The following is a 20,641-nucleotide window of genomic DNA, read 5'->3' as shown; positions in this document are numbered from 1 at the left end:
TGCCAGGGTTGGATGGGAGGCAGGGCTCGGGCGATTGGTTCAGCTTCGCTGCACACCAGTGACCCGGACGCCAGCAGATGTCCTCTGAGATCAGGTGGAGATCTCTTGAACCCGGTTCAGTTCTGCAGGCGGTGTCTCCTCCCCTCCAGTGTTGGGGAAATAGAGAGTTACATATCACAGTATTATATAGATATTTGACTTCCCCAAGTATCGGTTGAATAAATTGATGTTACTGTAGGTAGCGTGCTAGCCTGCTGTACCTGTGGTGAACTGGTGTCTCCCTCCCTGCTCTCCCTCCCTGCTCTCCCCCCCTGCTCCCCCCTCCCTCCCTGCTCTCCCCCTCCCTCCTTGCCTCCCTGCTCTCCCCCCCTGCTCTCCCCTGCCTCCCTGCTCTCCCTCCCCCCTCCCTCCTCTCTCCCTGCTCTCCCCCCCTGCTCTCCCCCCCTGCTCTCCCTCCTCTCTCCCTGCTCTCCCCCCCTGCTCTCCCCCCCTGCTCTCCCTCCCCCCTCTCTCCCTCCCTGCTCTCCCTCCCTCCCTCCCTCCCTGCTCTCCCTCCCTCCCTCCCTCCCTGCTCTCCCTCCCTGCTCTCCCCCCCTGCTCCCCCCTCCCTCCCTCCTTGCCTCCCTGCTCTCCCCCCCTGCTCTCCCCCTGCCTCCCTGCTCTCCCTCCCCCCTCCCTCCTCTCTCCCTGCTCTCCCCCCCTGCTCTCCCCCCTGCTCTCCCTCCCCCCTCTCTCCCTCCCTGCTCTCCCTCCCTCCCTCCCTGCTCTCCCTCCCTCCCTCCCTCCCTGCTCTCCCTCCCTGCTCTCACTCCCTCCCTCCACCCATCCCTCCCTCCCTCCCTGTCTGGCATATCCAGATATTTTAAACCTCCCAGACATCCCATCTTTGTGACTGCCAAGCCGTGTGTTCATCCTAGCCTGCAGTCCCTCCACCCTGAACGTACAGGGCCAAGACGCATCATGTAGAGGAGATACACATGATGATACCTGAATGTACAGGGCCAAGACGCATCATGTAGAGGGGAAACACATGATGATACCTGAACGGACATCCTGGAATCTTACCTCTGACTTGATTTACAAAATCAGGTCGGACAAAAAGTCTCTTTGGATTTAGGCTCGTTGACTGTCAACACACTGGTACAGTATAGGGCGGCAGGGTAGCCTAGTGGTTAAGAGCGTTGGACTAGTAACCGAAAGGTTGCAAGTTCAAATCCCCGAGCTGACAAGGTACAAATCTATCGTTCTGCCCCTGAACAGGCAGTTAACCCCACTGTTCCTAGGACCTCATTGAAAATAAGAATTTGTTCTTAACTGACTTGCCTGGTTAAATAAAGGCAAAATAAATAAATAAATAGGACTGTATATGCAACACAGTGTGTTTTCATACTCCTATTCTGATCCGTTTTCTGATCTTATGCTTTAAGTGCAACAGAAGCAACTTGTTTGATCACCATATAAAAAGGTTAACCTGGCACAGATCCTATGTTCCCTAATCCTTCTGTATATAGAGATGTTTGAGTGCTGTGGTACAGGATGGACACTCATCTGATGCTACGGTGTCCTTTTTTCAGTCTTCTGTGTGGAGATTTCTCTCGCTGCTGTCTCCGTACAGGAAGCCCATTGAGTTGTGTGAGGTTTTGGTGGAGAGCAGGACCAGATGTGTGTTCTACAGCTGTCAGACAGAGCTGGCTCCGGATACTGTTTGGAAATCATTTCATATCATTTATCTGTGCTTGATTGAGCTCGCCTGGCACAGTTGACCAATAGAACAGTCTCAAAATGACAGATCTTCTGGTACTTACTAACGGATAAATATTCTGGTGAGCGTACTGAAGGAAACTCTGCTATTTGACAGATTCTCTAATAGTATTGGAACCCAGATCTGGCATTTCCTCTCCTCTGGTACAGTCAGCCAGTCAGCCAGCCAGTCAGTCAGCCAGTCAGCCAGCCAGTCAGTCAGTCAGCCAGCCAGTCATCCAGCCAGCCAGCCAGCCAGCCAGTCTTCTAGTCAGTCATCCAGACAGTCATCCAGTCAGCCAGTCAGCCAGCCAGTCAGTCAGCCAGTCAGTCAGCCAGCCAGCCAGTCATCCAGCCAGCCAGCCAGCCAGCCAGCCAGCCAGCCAGCCAGTCTTCTAGTCAGTCATCCAGACAGTCATCCAGCCAGCCAGCCAGCCAGTCAGTCAGTCAGTCAGTCATTCATTCAGCCAGTCAGCCAGCCAGTCATCCAGTCAGCCAGTCATCCAGTCAGCCAGCCAGCCAGCCAGTCAGTCAGCCAGCCAGCCAGTCAGTCATCCAGCCAGCCAGCCAGCCAGCCAGCCAGTCAGTCAGTCATCCAGTCAGCCAGCCAGTCAGTCAGCCAGTCAGCCAGCCAGTCAGTCAGTCAGCCAGCCAGTCAGCCAGCCAGTCAGCCAGCCAGCCAGCCAGCCAGCCAGCCAGCCAGTCTTCTAGTCAGTCATCCAGACAGTCATCCAGCCAGCCAGCCAGCCAGTCAGTCAGTCATCCAGCCAGCCAGTCATCCAGTCAGCCAGTCAGCCAGCCAGCCAGCCAGCCAGCCAGCCAGCCAGCCAGCCAGTCAGTCAGTCATCCAGCCAGTCATCCAGCCAGCCAGAGAGCTGCTGTTGAAAGGTAAATGTCTCTAAGTGTCAGAGGCCCTGCTGCTAAACGTCCTCCACTCCACACTGCGCTGTGAACCACATGGGGCAGAAAGAGGATGAGCTCACAGTACTGCTCTTCTCCTCTCTTCTCCTCTCTCTTCCCCTCCTCCACCAACTCCACCACCTCCCTCTCCACTGCTCCTTCTGGTCCTCCACTGCGCTGTGAACCACATGGGGCAGGAAGAGGATGAGCTCACAGTACTGCTCTTCTCTTCTCTTCTCCTCTCTCTTCCCCTCCTCCACCAACTCCACCACCTCCCTCTCCACTGCTCCTTCTGGTCCTCCTCCACCACCCTACTCCCTTCTGCCCTCTCTCTTACCCTCCTCCCCCAACTCTACCACCTCCCTCTCCCCCTGCTCCTTCTGGTCCTCCTCCACCACCCTACTCCCTTCTGCCCTCTCTCTCCCCCTCCTCCTCCTCCCCCTCCTCCCCCTCTACCTCCTCCCTCTCCCCTTCCTCCCTCCTGCTTTTCAACCGGTCGCTGCCTGCACCCGCACGCCTGACTAGCATCACCACCCTGGATGGTTCCGACCTTGAATATGTGGACGTCTATAAGTACCTAGGTGTCTGGCTAGACTGTAAACTCTCCTTCCAGACTCATATCAAACATCTCCAATTGAAAATCAAATCAAGAGTCTGCTTTCTATTCTGCAACAAAGCCTCCTTCACTCATGCCGCCAAACTTACCCTAGTAAAACTGACTATCCTACCGATCCTCGACTTCGGCGATGTCATCTACAAAATTGCTTCCAACACTCTACTCAGCAAACTGGATGCAGTTTATCACAGTGCCATCCGTTTTGTCACTAAAGCACCTTATACCACCCGCCACTGCGACTTGTATGCTCTCATCGGCTGGCCCTCGCTACATATTCGTCGCCAGACCCACTGGCTCCGCCTTAACTCAGTTCACTGGTCACGATGGCAACACCCATCCGTAGCACGCGCTCCAGCAGGTGTATCTCACTGATCATCCCTAAAGCCAACACCTCATTTGGCCGCCTTTCGTTCCAGTACTCTGCTGCCTGTGACTGGAACGAATTGCAAAAATAGTTGGAGACTTTTATCTCCCTCACCAACTTCAAACATCTGCTATCTGAGCAGCTAACCGATCGCTGCAGCTGTACATAGTCTATTGGTAAATAGCCCACCCTTTTTCACCTACCTCATCCCCATACTGTTTTTATTTATTTACTTTTCTGCTCTTTTGCACACCAATATCTCTACCTGTACATGACCATCTGATCATTCATCACTCCAGTGTTAATCTTCAAAATTGTAATTATTCTCCTACCTCATGCCTTTTGCACACATTGTATATAGACCCCCCCCTTTGTTTTCTACTGTGTTATTGACTTGTCCAGTCATCCAGTCAGCCAGTCATCCAGCCAGTCATCCAGCCAGCCAGAGAGCTGCTGTTGAAAGGTAAATGTCTCTAAGTGTCAGAGGCCCTGCTGCTAAACGTCCTCCACTCCACACTGCGCTGTGAACCACATGGGGCAGAAAGAGGATGAGCTCACAGTACTGCTCTTCTCCTCTCTTCTCCTCTCTCTTCCCCTCCTCCACCAACTCCACCACCTCCCTCTCCACTGCTCCTTCTGGTCCTCCACTGCGCTGTGAACCACATGGGGCAGGAAGAGGATGAGCTCACAGTACTGCTCTTCTCTTCTCTTCTCCTCTCTCTTCCCCTCCTCCACCAACTCCACCACCTCCCTCTCCACTGCTCCTTCTGGTCCTCCTCCACCACCCTACTCCCTTCTGCCCTCTCTCTTACCCTCCTCCCCCAACTCTACCACCTCCCTCTCCCCCTGCTCCTTCTGGTCCTCCTCCACCACCCTACTCCCTTCTGCCCTCTCTCTCCCCCTCCTCCTCCTCCCCCTCCTCCCCCTCCACCTCCTCCCTCTCCCCTTCCTCCCTCCTGCTTTTCAACCGGTCGCTGCCTGCACCCGCACGCCTGACTAGCATCACCACCCTGGATGGTTCCGACCTTGAATATGTGGACGTCTATAAGTACCTAGGTGTCTGGCTAGACTGTAAACTCTCCTTCCAGACTCATATCAAACATCTCCAATTGAAAATCAAATCAAGAGTCTGCTTTCTATTCCGCAACAAAGCCTCCTTCACTCATGCCGCCAAACTTACCCTAGTAAAACTGACTATCCTACCGATCCTCGACTTCGGCGATGTCATCTACAAAATTGCTTCCAACACTCTACTCAGCAAACTGGATGCAGTTTATCACAGTGCCATCCGTTTTGTCACTAAAGCACCTTATACCACCCGCCACTGCGACTTGTATGCTCTCATCGGCTGGCCCTCGCTACATATTCGTCGCCAGACCCACTGGCTCCGCCTTATCTCAGTTCACTGGTCACGATGGCAACACCCATCCGTAGCACGCGCTCCAGCAGGTGTATCTCACTGATCATCCCTAAAGCCAACACCTCATTTGGCCGCCTTTCGTTCCAGTACTCTGCTGCCTGTGACTGGAACGAATTGCAAAAATAGTTGGAGACTTTTATCTCCCTCACCAACTTCAAACATCTGCTATCTGAGCAGCTAACCGATCGCTGCAGCTGTACATAGTCTATTGGTAAATAGCCCACCCTTTTTCACCTACCTCATCCCCATACTGTTTTTATTTATTTACTTTTCTGCTCTTTTGCACACCAATATCTCCACCTGTACATGACCATCTGATCATTCATCACTCCAGTGTTAATCTGCAAAATTGTAATTATTCGCCTACCTCCTCATGCCTTTTGCACACATTGTATATAGACTCCCCCTTTGTTTTCTACTGTGTTATTGACTTGTTAATTGTTTACTCCATGTGTAACTCTGTGTTGTCTGCTCACACTGCTATGCTTTATCTTGGCCAGGTCGCAATTGCAAATGTAGTACAGACAGGAACAGCCCTACTGGCCAATCACCAGAGTGGATTAGATACCTGGTTATCTAGTACAGACAGGAACAGCCCTACTGGCCAATCACCAGAGTGGATTAGATACCTGGTTATCTAGTACAGACAGGAACAGCCCTACTGGCCAATCACCAGAGTGGATTAGATACCTGGTTATCTAGTACAGACAGGAACAGCCCTACTGGCCAATCACCAGAGTGGATTAGATACCTGGTTATCTAGTACAGACAGGAACAGCTCTACTGGCCAATCACCAGAGTGGATTAGATACCTGGTTATCTAGTACAGACAGGAACAGCTCTACTGGCCAATCACCAGAGTGGATTAGATACCTGGTTATCTAGTACAGACAGGAACAGCCCTACTGGCCAATCACCAGAGTGGATTAGATACCTGGTTATCTAGTACAGACAGGAACAGCCCTACTGGCCAATCACCAGAGTGGATTAGATACCTGGTTATCTAGTACAGACAGGAACAGCTCTACTGGCCAATCGAAACTGTAGTTAGATGGGCAGCTGGTTTCAGCAGTCCTCATTAGAAACAGTAGTTAGATGGGCAGCTTGTTTCAGCAGGCCTCATTAGAAACAGTAGTTAGATGGGCAGCTTGTTTCAGCAGGCCTCATTAGAAACAGTAGTTAGATGGGGTTCTGGTTGTTTCAGCAGGCCTCATTAAATATGGTTCTGGTTGTTTCAGCAGGCCTCATTAGAAACAGTAGTTAGATGGGCAGCTTGTTTCAGCAGGCCTCATTAGAAACAGTAGTTAGATGGGCAGCTGGTTTCAGCAGGCCTCATTAGAAACAGTAGTTAGATGGGCAGCTTGTTTCAGCAGGCCTCATTAGAAACAGTAGTTAGATGGGGTTCTGGTTGTTTCAGCAGGCCTCATTAAATATGGTTCTGGTTGTTTCAGCAGGCCTCATTAGAAACAGTAGTTAGATGGGCAGCTTGTTTCAGCAGGCCTCATTAGAAACAGTAGTTAGATGGGCAGCTGGTTTCAGCAGGCCTCATTAGAAACAGTAGTTAGATGGGCAGCTTGTTTCAGATGGCCTCATTAGAAACAGTAGTTAGATGGGCAGCTTGTTTCAGATGGCCTCATTAGAAACAGTAGTTAGATGGGCAGCTGGTTTCAGCAGGCCTCATTAGAAACAGTAGTTAGATGGGCAGCTTGTTTCAGCAGGCCTCATTAGAAACAGTAGTTAGATGGGGTTCTGGTTGTTTCAGCAGGCCTCATTAAATATGGTTCTGGTTGTTTCAGCAGGCCTCATTAGAAACAGTAGTTAGATGGGCAGCTTGTTTCAGCAGGCCTCATTAGAAACAGTAGTTAGATGGGCAGCTTGTTTCAGCAGGCCTCATTAGAAACAGTAGTTAGATGGGCAGCTTGTTTCAGCAGGCCTCAATAGAAACAGTAGTTAGATGGGCAGCTTGTTTCAGCAGGCCTCATTAGAAACAGTAGTTAGATGGGCAGCTTGTTTCAGCAGGCCTCATTAGAAACAGTAGTTAGATGGGCAGCTGGTTTCAGCAGGCCTCATTAGAAACAGTAGTTAGATGGGCAGCTTGTTTCAGCAGGCCTCAATAGAAACAGTAGTTAGATGGGCAGCTTGTTTCAGCAGGCCTCATTAGAAACAGTAGTTAGATGGGCAGCTTGTTTCAGCAGGCCTCAATAGAAACAGTAGTTAGATGGGCAGCTTGTTTCAGCAGGCCTCATTAGAAACAGTAGTTAGATGGCCAGCTGGTTTCAGCAGGCCTCATTAGAAACAGTAGTTAGATTGGCAGCTTGTTTCAGCAGGCCTCATTAGAAACAGTAGTTAGATGGGCAGCTTGTTTCAGCAGGCCTCATTAGAAACAGTAGTTAGATTGGCAGCTTGTTTCAGCAGGCCTCATTAGAAACAGTAGTTAAATAGGATTTTATTTGTCCCCTCAAGTTAAAAAAAAAGAAATGTTTTTTTTTTAACATAAAATACTGAAAACACCAGCAAATCAGCTCCAAGGGATTTTAAATTTAGGACATCTGTTCCCAAGTGTTCCCACGTATACTAGAGTTGTGATTAAATACAAGGTTTGAAATCATTGTGTTTCTGACAAATATTATATCTGTTTGGGCTTCTTGTGTTTAATACGCAGTCTTACAAATGAATTGTAATTTATATTCTGGTCCTTTATGACTGACTGCACAAGGAAAAAAACATGTCCGCTGAATGTAGTTGAGGATCCCCTGGTCTAGACAGAAACAGTCAGGGAAATGATTTATTCAACACAGACAGTGTGGTTGTATTTCAGCAGGTGTCGATAATGTTGGAGAATGTTCTGCTATTTAATGACAGACAGGCTGTAGACGGTAGATACGTCCCAAATGACACCCTATATATATACCCTTACGTAAGTGCCCTCTAGTGCCACACAGCGGTGTGGTCATAATACCCATAAAACCTAGCGGTCAAACAATAGTTTTGTTCACCATTTTATTCGTTGATTAAAAAGTCACCTTGTCCTAGAGAGATTTAGGTGGTCATCAAAACGCCACGTCAGGGTGAGTCTACATGAAACACAGCCCTTATTTTAAGTGTGTAAAAAAAAAAAAACCTATGGGGAAAATTTATGAGGGAAAAAAACCCAGATTGGAACCGTTTCCCTGTTTGACCGCTAGGTTTTATGGGTATTATGACTCATACTGTGGTACTCTCTCTATGGGCCCTGGTCAAAAATAGTGCATGTTATAGAAAACAGCAACCCAAAAAATAACGTGACCCTCCTGAGCCACCGTTGGCCCTCCTTGTATTAACCCCCCGTCGTGTCTGTCAGGAAGGCCCAGGAGCAGGATAAGAAGGTGGTGGTAGCTGGATGTGTTCCCCAGGCCCAGCCCAGGATGGACTACCTTAAAGGACTCAGCATCATCGGGGTAAGTCTCCGTCTTCTCTCCCTTTTGTATGTGTGGTGGAGGGTGTTTTGAGGGCGAAACACAAGATGAATTCACAACATGGCAGTTTATACAAAGTTCTGTCCTCCACATTAGACTGTAGACCACAGTTGGACTCAATTCTAGTCGATTCGGGAATTGAGTTGCATCCCTATTAGGGAATTGATGATACATCCCTATTAGGGAATTGATGATACATCCCTGTTAGGGAATTGAGTTACATCCCTATTAGGGAATTGAGTTACATCCCTATTAGGGAATTGAGTTACATCCATATTAGGGAATTGAGTTACATCCCTATTAGGGAATTGAGTTGCATCCCTATTAGGGAATTGATGATACATCCCTATTAGGGAATTGAGTTACATCCCTATTAGGGAATTGAGTTACATCCCTATTGGGGAATTGAGTTACATCCCTATTAGGGAATTGATGATACATCCCTATTAGGGAATTGATGATACATTTCCATTTAAACTGACTGGAGTTGAAACGGAATGGATACATATTCTGCTCCAGGCTGCTGACTGAAAGACCTCTATTGCCGGTTGTTGTTGCTGCTCTGAGGCCGGTTGTTGTTGCTCTGAGGCCGGTTGTTGTTGCTGCTGCTCTGAGGCCGGTTGTTGTTGCTACTGCTCTGAGGCCGGTTGTTGTTGCTGCTGCTCTAAGGCCGGTTGTTGTTGCTGCTGCTCTAAGGCCGGTTGCTGTTGCTGCTGCTGCTCTGAGGCCGGTTGTTGTTGCTGCTGCTCTAAGGCCGGTTGCTGTTGCTGCTGCTGCTCTGAGGCCGGTTGTTGTTGCTACTGCTCTGAGGCCGGTTGTTGTTGCTGCTGCTCTGAGGCCGGTTGCTGTTGTTGCAGCTGCTCTGAGGCCGGTTGTTGCTGCTGCTGCTCTGAGGCCGGTTGTTGTTGCTGCTGCTGCTCTGAGGCCGGTTGTTGTTGCTGCTGCTCTGAGGCCGGTTGTTGTTGCTGCTGCTCTAAGGCCGGTTGCTGTTGCTGCTGCTGCTCTGAGGCCGGTTGTTGTTGTTGCTGCTGCTCTGAGGCCGGTTGTTGTTGCTGCCGCTCTGATGCCGGTTGTTGTTGCTGCTGCTCTGAGGCCGGTTGTTGTTGCTGTTGCTCTGAGGCCGGTTGTTGTTGCTGCTGCTCTGAGGCCGGTTGTTGTTGTTGTTGTTGCTGCTCTGAGGCCGGTTGTTGTTGCTGTTGCTCTGAGGCCGGTTGTTGTTGCTGCTGCTCTGAGGCTGGTTGTTGTTGTTGCTGCTCTGAGGCCGGTTGTTGTTGTTGCTCTGAGGCCGGTTGTTGAATATCCTTTAATCTACTGCGTTTTACTCCAGTATTTACTCTGCCAACTGTGTTTTCTACTATGAGGGATTTCTAAACATGACCTAAAACACAGTTTAATATTTGAGGATGTGAGGTGTGACTGTTTCTGTGTTCCCCAAGAGGCTTTCTCATATTGATACTGGTTGGACTACAGTCAGTCAGGCACGCAGCCAAACAACAAGGTCTTGTTGACTCATAATAAGTGACTGAGATGGGACAGGTGCTGGATGGCCGTTAACTAGACCACGCCTTCTTTCAGTTACACCAGTCATCTTATGCAAATGTTCCAGGGTGGTTTTGCATATTCTAGAACTCCGCCAAACGACGTTGACAATCCGGAGGTTCTGGAACCTGTCAAGGATAACTAAAAGAGTGCTTCCCAAATCACACCCTATTTCCCTATACAGTGCATGACTTTAGTCCAGGACCCATATGGGCTCTGGTCTAAAGTAGTGCACTATATATGGAGTAGAGTGCCGTTTAGGGGGACACACTAAAGCTACATGGAGAATAGAAGAATCAATCTGTGAAGCACAATCTGCAATCTACACACATTGAAAGTCCTACATGAATTCACCAGCTGTTTTCTCTTAAGCCTGGGGGTTGACATGAATGGGATTGTATATGGAATTTAAATGCATTATTCATGAAATAGTAGGTTTAACATAAAATGGGACATTGATGTTTATTAAGGGGACATGCAGCCAGGCACAATATTGAATTTAGAAGTGACCTTAGTGATAATATCCATGTATTGATTTCATATGAAACAGTCGTAGAAGCAGGTAGACTCCATGTTGTGTATTTGACATAAGAGTTGATGATTCTGAGAATCCAGAGAGGAGCCCCTTCTTTAAAATGGACATCTTGATGTAAAACGTAACGTTGCTCTTCTGAAAGGCTGGATGATGTTTGCAATAGTTGTATTGTTGGCGTTGGTCTCTGGGGGAATATTTAATGTGATTTCGCTGTTTGTTTTTGTTTGTTTTTTTCCACTCTATTGTTTATCTGATGCAGTTTCACTGAAGCTCTTTTAATACAATGACAAAACGAGGCCGACGTGTGTCATATTTACCCACAACAACCCTCTCTGAGTGGATTCAGTTCAGTGTTATACAACTGCAGTTAACAGCATGAGATCCTCAGATAGACACGCGAGGCTGTTTCCTGCCTTTCCCTGCTGCAGAACTACCAACGGTTCTACTTGAATGGGCCTATGCTACGCTCTGCTTCTCCCTGCCGCTGCCTAGGCCCCATAATGCAACACTCGGAACAATTGTACTTAGTCTTCTATCTCATGAAACGATTTGATCCTCATTGGTATCGACCAGCCGTCTCTCAACCGTTGGTCATGACATCACCTCAGAAAACCACCAGGAGTTGGAGTCTCCCTAAAGTACTTTCCTCATAGTCTTTCTACCTGCTGACAGCAGAAATGGATCCTAGTGCCTAGTCTGTCCCCTCCCTCCCTCGCTCTCTCTTTTTCTCGCTCTCTCTCTTTTTCTCTCTCTCTTTTTCTCGCTCACTCTTTTCTCTTTTTCTCTCTCTCTCTCCATTCCTTCCCTCTCTCTCCATTCTTCCTTCCCTCTGTCTTTCTCTCTCTCTCTCCCTATCTCTCTCTCTGCTCTCTCTCTCTCTCTCTCTCTCTCTCTCTCTCTCTCTCCATTCCTTCCTCTCTCTCTCTGTGTCTCTTTCTCTCTCTCTCTCTCTCTCTCTCTCTCTCTCTCTCTCTCTCTCTCTCTCTCTCTCTCTCTCTCTCTCTCTCTCTCTCTCTCTCTCTCTCTCTCTCTCCATTCCTTCCTCTCTCTCTCTGTGTCTCTTTCTCTCTCTCTGTGTCTCTTTCTCTCTCTCTCTCTCTCTCTCTCTCTCTCTCTCTCTCTCTCTTCTCTCTTCTCTCTCTCTCTCTCTCTCTCTCTCTCTCTCTGTCTCTCTCTCTCTCTCTCTCTGTCTCACGCTCTCTCTCTCTCTCTCTCTCTCTCTCTGTCTCTCTCTCTGTCTCTCCCTCTCTCTCTGTCTCTCTCTCTCTCTCTCTCTCTCTCTCTCTCTGTCTCACGCTCTCTCTCTCTCTCTCTCTCTCTCTCTTTCGGTTTATCTACCCAGGTGTGCTTTACTACTGAGAGAAATGAAAGATAAATGTCATATCAGCAGAGCCAGCGATCACTGAGCGACGGGGCAGCGAGAGAGGAGAGCAGCCTCTTCTAAAGAAACTCTGGCTCAGCGGGCCTCCTCTCCTCTCCTCTCCTCTCCTCTCCTCTCCTCTCCTCTCCTCTCCTCTCCTCTCCTCTCCTCTCCCCTCCTCTCCCCTCCCCTCCCCTATTGATCATAGCGAACGGCGGGGCGGCAGGGGATGAGAGACGTAGTGAGCGGGGTTAGTGTTATGGGGGGGATGAGAGGAGTTAGCCTTCGTGCTAGCTGTTTGTCTTCATGGGGGATGAGAGACAGTGAGAGGAGTTAGCCTTAGTGCTAGCTGTTTGTCTTTGAGGGATGAGAGACAGTGAGAGGAGTTAGCCTTAGTGCTAGTTGTTCATCTCTACGGGGGGTGAAAGGAGTTAGCCTTAGTGCTAGCTGTTTGTCTTTGAGGGATGAGAGACAGTGAGAGGGGTTAGCCTTAGTGCTAGTTGTTCATCTTTATGGGGGATGAGAGACAGTGAGAGGAGTTAGCCTTAGTGCTAGTTGTTCGTCTTTATGGGGGATGAGAGACGGTGAGAGGAGTTAGCCTTAGTGCTATTTGTTCGTCTTTTTGGGGGATGAGAGACAGTGAGAGGACTTAGCCTTAGTGCTAGTTGTTCATATTTATGGGGGATGAGAGACAGTGAGAGGGGTTAGCCTTAGTGCTAGTTGTTCGTCTTTATGGGGGATGAGAGACAGTGAGAGGGGTTAGCCTTAGTGCTATTTGTTCATATTTATGGGGGATGAGAGACTCTATCCGTTGATCCCTCCCAGGTCCCTAAACGGCCTCCCAGGTCCCTAAACAGCCTCCTAAACAGCCTCCCATGTCCCTAAACAGCCTCCCAGGTCCCTAGACGGCCTCCCAGGTCCCTAGACGTTCTCCCATGTCCCTAGACGGCCTCCCATGTCCCTAGACGGCCTCCCATGTCCCTAGACGGCCTCCCATGTCCCTAGACGGCCTCCCAGGTCCCTAGACGGCCTCCCAGGTCCCTAGACGGCCTCCCAGGTCCCTAGACGGCCTCCCATGTCCCTAGACGGCCTCTCATGTCCCTAGACGGCCTCCCGGTTCCCTAGACGGCCTCCCAGGTCCCTAGACGGCCTCCCAGGTCCCTAGACGGCCTCCCAGGTCCCTAAACGGAGGACATTATTACATTGTCTGTACATTATTACATTGTCTGTACATTATTATTTTGGTCGGTACATTTGAATTGCACATTGCACAATGCCGAAGCAGTCAGATGTCCCATGGTCTTAAAAGTATGGTTTGCCAAACAGTTGAATCACCTCTCCCTCGCTTATTGTTTCCACTCAGCTCCACTGAGAGTAATGCTGTGGTCTCTGTGTCACTGAGACTAATGCTGTGGTCTCTGTGTCACTGAGACTAATGCTGTGGTCTCTCTGTCACTGAGAGTAATGCTGTGGTCTCTCTGTCACTGAGAGTAATGCTGTGGTCTCTGTGTCACTGAGACTAATGCTGTGGTCTCTGTGTCACTGAGAGTAATGCTGTGGTCTCTGTCACTGAGAGTAATGCTGTGGTCTCTCTGTCACAGAGTAATGCTGTGGTCTCTGTGTCACTGAGAGTGATGCTGTGGTCTCTGTGTCACTGAGACTAATGCTGTGGTCTCTGTGTCACTGAGACTAATGCTGTGGTCTCTGTGTCACTGAGAGTAATGCTGTGGTCTCTGTGTCACTGAGAGTAATGCTGTGGTCTCTCTGTCACTGAGACTAATGCTGTGGTCTCTCTGTCACTGAGAGTAATGCTGTAGTCTCTGTGTCACTGAGAGTGATGCTGTGGTCTCTGTGTCACTGAGACTAATGCTGTGGTCTCTGTGTCACTGAGACTAATGCTGTGATCTCTCTGTCACAGAGTAATGCTGTGGTCTCTGTGTCACTGAGAGTGATGCTGTGGTCTCTGTGTCACTGAGACTAATGCTGTGGTCTCTGTGTCACTGAGAGTGATGCTGTGGTCTCTGTTTCACTGAGACTAATGCTGTGATCTCTGTGTCACTGAGACTAATGCTGTGGTCTCTTTGTCACTGAGAGTAATGCTGTGGTCTCTGTGTCACTGAGACTAATGCTGTGGTCTCTGTCACTGAGAGTAATGCTGTGGTCTCTGTGTTACTGAGAGTAATGCTGTGGTCTCTGTGTCACTGAGAGTAATGCTGTGGTCTCTGTGTCACTGAGAGTAATGCTGTGGTCACAGAGTAATGCTGTGGTCACTGAGAGTAATGCTGTGGTCGCTGAGAGTAATGCTGTGGTCTCTGTCGCTGAGAGTAATGCTGTGGTCTTTCTGTCACAGAGTAATGCTGTGGTCTTTCTGTCACATAGTAATGCTGTGGTCTTTCTGTCACAGAGTAATGCTGTGGTCTTTCTGTCACAGAGTAATGCTGTAGTCTTTCTGTCACAGAGTAATGCTGTGGTCTCTGTGTTACTGAGCGTAATGCTGTGGTCTCTGTGTTACTGAGAGTAATGCTGTCGTCTTTGTGTCCTTTGGCCAGTATAGCAGTACAGAAGGGTTTTCAAGTGGAGCCACCGAAAGGGTAGCAGTGCATCACACACACACACACAAACACACACACACACACACACACACACACACACACACACACACACACACACACACACACACACACACACACACACACACACACACACACACACACACACATGCACACACACATACATGCACACACACAGCGAGAAACAAACTGCTAGTCTCAGCCCCTCTGCCTCTCTCCCGCTGCTCAGAGTGGACACAGATTGCTGTCCCATTAGGAGCAAATTGATTTTCATTTCCGTGCTTATCATGCATATAACTGCTGCGAGACGGGAGAGGCCTTGGGTGTGTCCCAAATGCCACTCTGTTCCCTATTGTTCTTAGGTCTGTTAATGTTCTATAAAGGGAATAGAGTGCCGTTTGGGATGGGGGAGGGGGGCTTGTTTGTCCCATCCATCCTCCAGGCGGTACCCTCTGCCCCGTTGCACTCTGCCCAGGGACGGGGAGGGGGTAATGGGGCCCCAGGCCCATCGAGGCCTGGGGGTGGGCCCTGGGATGGGAGCGGAGGCCTGCTAGCCTCAACTATTTAACTGAGGGTTGCAGCAGGGCCCAATTGATACACGTTTCCTTTTAATAGATCCGATTTTTACAATCTCTGGTTCCCCAGGCAGAAATGACACAGTGGAGAAGGGGGAACTGCGGGAGAGAGGAGGGAAAAATGAGAGAGATTGGCTCATGCAGAAATAACATAACGGAGAGGAGAGGAGAGGGTGGAAACGGAGAAAAACGGAGCAAGAAATTGGGCTGCGTAAAATCTTCTCTGTCTTTCGGGGCATCGTCCTCAGTCCAGACCCCTGGTCCTTTCTGTTAATCAATGGACGATTGAATCACCACGGAGCTGCGATTTGATTGTTGTTGGACGTAGTTTTAGCTCTGTGTCTCACAGTGTTTATGGTTTACTGTTTCGGAGGCAGTGTTGTTTTATTTACGCTGTTGTTTTGCTTGTGATTTGATGGTGTTTCCTGCAGTCATGAGTTTAGGAATGAAATGTAAAACAGCGCCAGGCCAACAGAGTCTAAATGAGTCGTGTGCATAGAACGAGAAGATGGGTTTATCTTGCAGTTATTCAAATGGAGATGTTTCAAATCGCTGTTTAGCTGTGGCTCCCTAGTTGTAGTGTGGTTAGTAGAGATGGGAGACGGGTTAGTAGAGATGGGAGACGGGTTAGTAGAGAGGGGAGACGGGTTAGTAGAGAGGGGAGACGGGTTAGTAGAGAGAGGAGACGGGTTAGTAGAGGGAGGAGACGGGTTAGTAGAGAGAGGAGACTGGTTAGTAGAGAGGAGACGGGTTAGTAGAGAGAGGGGACGGGTTAGTAGAGAGAGGATACGGGTTAGTAGAGAGAGAGGAGACGGGTTAGTAGAGAGAGGAGACGGGTTAGTAGAGAGAGGAGACGGGTTAGTAGAGAGAGGAGACGGGTTAGTAGAGAGAGGAGACTGGTTAGTAGAGAGAGAGGAGACGGGTTAGTAGAGAGAGAGGAGACGGGTTAGTAGAGAGAGGAGACGGGTTAGTAGAGAGAGAGGATACGGGTTAGTAGAGAGAGAGGAGACGGGTTAGTAGAGAGAGAGGAGACGGGTTAGTAGAGAGAGAGGAGACTGGTTAGTAGAGAGAGGAGACGGGTTAGTAGAGAGAGGATACGGGTTAGTAGAGAGGAGTCTGGTTAGTAGAGAGAGGAGACGGGTTAGTAGAGAGAGGAGACGGGTTAGTAGAGAGAGGAGACGGGTTAGTAGAGAGAGAGGAGACGGGTTAGTAGAGAGAGGAGACTGGTTAGTAGAGAGAGGAGACGGGTTAGTAGAGAGAGGAGACGGGTTAGTAGAGAGAGGAGACGGGTTAGTAGAGAGAGAGGAGACGGGTTAGTAGAGAGAGAGGAGACGGGTTAGTAGAGAGAGAGGAGACGGGTTAGTAGAGAGAGAGAGGAGACAGGTTAGTAGAGAGAGGAGATGCATTCCACTGTTAGTCTACACCTGTTTACAAAGCATTTCTCTGTTAGTCTCTCTTTCTCTCTGTCTCTCTCTGTGTCTCTGTGTCTCTCTTTCTCTCTGTGTCTCTCTCTTTCTCTCTGTCTGTGTCTCTCTGTCTCTCTTTCTCTCTGTCTCTCTCTCTGTCTGTGTCTCTGTGTCTCTCTTTCTCTCTGTGTCTCTCTGTCTGTGTCTCTCTGTCTCTCTTTCTCTGTGTTTCTCTTTCTCTCTGTGTCTCTCTTTCTCTCTTTCTCTCTGTGTGTCTCTGTCTCTCTTTCTCTCTGTGTCTCTCTCTTTCTCTCTGTCTGTGTCTCTCTCTCTGTCTGTCTCTCTGTCTCTTTTTCTCTCTCTCTCTTTCTCTCTGTGTCTCTCTCTGTTTCTCTTTCTCTGTCTCTCTTTCTCTCTCTCTTTCTCTCTCTGTCTCTCTTTCTCTCTCTCTTTCTCTCTGTCTCTCTGTGTTTTCTAACCTTGTCTTCTTTGTTTTCCAGGTTCAGCAGATTGACCGTGTGGTGGAGGTGGTGGACGAGGCTGTTAAAGGTGAGACACTAAACCGTCACTAAACCATCACTAAACCGCCACGCAAATGTCACTAAACCGTCACTAAACCATCACTAAACCATCACGTAACCGTCACTAAACCGTCACTAAACCATCACTAAACCGCCACGCAAATGTCACTAAACCGTCACTAAACCATCACTAAACCATCACGTAACTGCCACTAAACCGTCACGTAACGTCACTAAACCGTCACGTAACCGTCACTAAACCATCACTAAACCGCCACTAAACCGCCACGTAACCGTCACTAAACCATCACTAAACCGCCACTAAACCGCCACGTAACCGTCACTAAACCATCACTAAACTGCCACGTAACCATCACTAAACTGCCACTAAACCATCACTAAACCGCCACGTAACCGCCACTAAACCCCCACGTAACATCACTAAACCGCCACGTAACGGTCACTAAACCGCCATGTAACCATCACTAAACTTTCACTAAACCATCACTAAACCGTCATGTAACCGTCACTAAACCGCCACTAAACCCCCACGTAACCGTCATGTAACCGTCACTAAACCGCCACTAAACCGCCACGTAACCGTCACTAAACCATCACTAAACCGCCACGTAACCGCCACGTAACCGTCACTAAACCGCCACGTAACCGTCACTAAACCATCACGTAACCACCACTAAACCGTCACTAAACCGTCACGTAACCATCACTAAACCGTCACGTAACCGTCACGTAACCGTCACTAAACCGTCACGTAACCGCCACTAAACCGTCACTAAACCATCACTAAACCGCCACTAAACCGCCACTAAACCGTCACGTAACCGCCACTAAACCACCACGTAACCGCCACTAAACCGTCACGTAACCGCCACTAAACCGTCACGTAACCGTCACTAAACCGTCACTAAACCGCCACTAAACCGCCACGTAACCGTCACGTAACGTCACTAAACCGCCACATAACCGCCACTAAACAGCCATGTAACCGCCACTAAACAGCCATGTAACCGCCACTAAACAGCCATGTAACCGCCACTAAACCGCCACATAACCGTCACTAAACAGCCATGTAACCGTCACTAAACAGCCATGTAACCGCCACTAAACAGCCATGTAACCGCCTCTAAACCGTCACGTAACCACCACTAAACAGCCATGTAACCGCCACTAAACCGTCACGTAACCGTCACTAAACAGCCATGTGACCGCCACTAAACCGTCACGTAACCGTTACGTAACCATCACTAAACCGCCACGTAACCACTAAACCGTCACTAAACCGCCACGTAACCGCCACTAAACCGTCACTAAACCGTCACGTAACCGTCACGTAACCGTCACGTAACCGTCACGTAACCGTCAGGTAACCGTCACTAAACCCCCACTAACCCGTCACTAAACCGCCACTAAACTGTCACGTAACCGTCACGTAACATCACTAAACCGCCACATAACCATCACTAAACCGTCACGTAACCGCCACGTAACCGCCACTAAACCGTCACTAAACCGCCACGTAACCGTTACGTTACCGCCACTAAACCGTCACTAAACCGCCACGTAACCGCCACTAAACCGTCACTAAACCGTCACGTAACCGTCACTAAACCCCCACTAACCCGTCACTAAACCGCCACGTAACCGTCACTAAACTGTCACGTAACCGTCACGTAACCATCACTAAACCGCCACATAACCGTCACTAAACCCCCACTAAACATCACTAAGGTACGGTAGGATTCGAAATGGTCGATGATCTGTTTGTTAACTTGGCTTTCGAAGAGCAGGATGGATATAGGTCGGAAACAATTTGGGTCTGGAGTGTCTCCCCCTTTGAAGAGGGGGATGACCGCGGCAGCTTTTCAATCTTTGGGGATCTCAGACGACACGACAGAGAGGTTGAACAGGCTAGTAATGGGGGTTGCATCAATTTCGGCTAATCATTTTAGAAAGAGGGGGTCCAGATTGTCTAGCCCGGCTGATTTGTAGGGATCCAGATTTTGCAGCTCTTTCAGAACATCAGCTGTCTGGATTTGGGTGAAGGAGAAGCGGGGGGGATTGGGCAAGTAGCTGCAGGGGGTGCTGAGATGTTGGCAGGGTAGGGGCAGTAGCTCCAGGGGGTGCTGAGATGTTGGCAGAGTAGGGCAAGTAGCTGCAGGGGGTGCTGAGATGTTGGCAGGGTAGGGGAAGTAGCTGCAGGGATGCTGAGATGTTGGCAGGGTAGGGGCAGTAGCTCCAGGGGGTGCTGAGATGTTGGCAGAGTAGGGCAAGTAGCTGCAGGGGGTGCTGAGATGTTGGCAGGGTAGGGGCAGTAGCTGCAGGGTGTGCTGAGATGTTGGCAGGGTAGGGGAAGTAGCTGCAGGGGATGCTGAGATGTTGGCAGGGTAGGGGTAGTAGCTGCAGGGGATGCTGAGATGTTGGCAGGGTAGGGGTAGTAGCCGCAGGGGTTGCTCATCTAGACATTCTACTGTATCTACCAACACACAGTATCATCATATCTACATACCAGACCCCTCATCTAGACATTCTACTGTATCTACTAACACAGTATCATCATATCTACATACCAGACCTGGTACCCCTCATCTAGACATTCTACTGGATCTACTAACACAGTATCATCATATCTACATACCAGACCTGGTACCCCTCATCTAGACATTCTACTGGATCTACCAACACACATTATCATCATATCTACATACCAGACCTGGTACCCCTCATCTAGACATTCTACTGGATCTAATAACACAGTATCATCATATCTACATACCAGACCTGGTACCCCTCATCTAGACATTCTACTGGATCTACCAACACACAGTATCATCATATCTACATACCAGACCCCTCATCTAGACATTCTACTGGATCTACCAACACACAGTATCATCATATCTACATACCAGACCCCTCATCTAGACATTCTACTGTATCTACTAACACAGTATCATCATATCTACATACCAGACCTGGTACCCCTCATCTAGACATTCTACTGTATCTACTAACACAGTATCATCATATCTACATACCAGAACTGGTACCCCTCATCTAGACATTCTACTGTATCTACTAACACAGTATCATCATATCTACATACCAGAACTGGTACCCCTCATCTAGACATTCTACTGTATCTACTAACACAGTATCATCATATCTACATACCAGACCTGGTACCCCTCATCTAGACATTCTACTGTATCTACTAACACAGTATCATCATATCTACATACCAGACCTGGTACCCCTCATCTAGACATTCTACTGTATCTACCAACACACATTATCATCATATCTACATACCAGACCTGGTACCCCTCATCTAGACATTCTACTGTATCTACTAACACAATATCATCATATCTACATACCAGACCTGGTACCCCTCATCTAGACATTCTACTGTATCTACTAACACAGTATCATCATATCTACATACCAGACCCTTCATCTAGACATTCTACTGTATCTACTAACACAGTATCATCATATCTACATACCAGACCTGGTATCCCTCATCTAGACATTCTACTGTATCTACTAACACAGTATCATCATATCTACATACCAGACCTGGTATCCCTCATCTAGACATTCTACTGTATCTACTAAC

General features: G+C 48.9%; 1 protein-coding gene across 1 annotated transcript in view; it reads left to right on the top strand.

The window, feature by feature from the left end:
* The window catches only part of LOC116372488 (threonylcarbamoyladenosine tRNA methylthiotransferase-like), a 187,513-nt gene that overhangs the window by 90,876 nt on the left and 75,996 nt on the right, over nucleotides 1-20,641 (top strand). The window contains exons 3-4 of the mRNA XM_031821294.1: nucleotides 8,381-8,477; nucleotides 16,981-17,029. Coding sequence (XP_031677154.1) covers nucleotides 8,381-8,477; nucleotides 16,981-17,029 — 146 coding nt within the window. The remainder of the gene's footprint in view (nucleotides 1-8,380; nucleotides 8,478-16,980; nucleotides 17,030-20,641) is intronic.

The sequence above is a fragment of the Oncorhynchus kisutch genome, unplaced genomic scaffold (genome assembly GCF_002021735.2).
Source record: "Oncorhynchus kisutch isolate 150728-3 unplaced genomic scaffold, Okis_V2 scaffold3957, whole genome shotgun sequence".
In the NCBI taxonomy this organism is placed as follows: domain Eukaryota; kingdom Metazoa; phylum Chordata; class Actinopteri; order Salmoniformes; family Salmonidae; genus Oncorhynchus; species Oncorhynchus kisutch.
The sequence above is the reverse complement of the archived record's forward strand: the minus strand, read 5'-3'. Positions and strand labels throughout refer to the sequence as shown.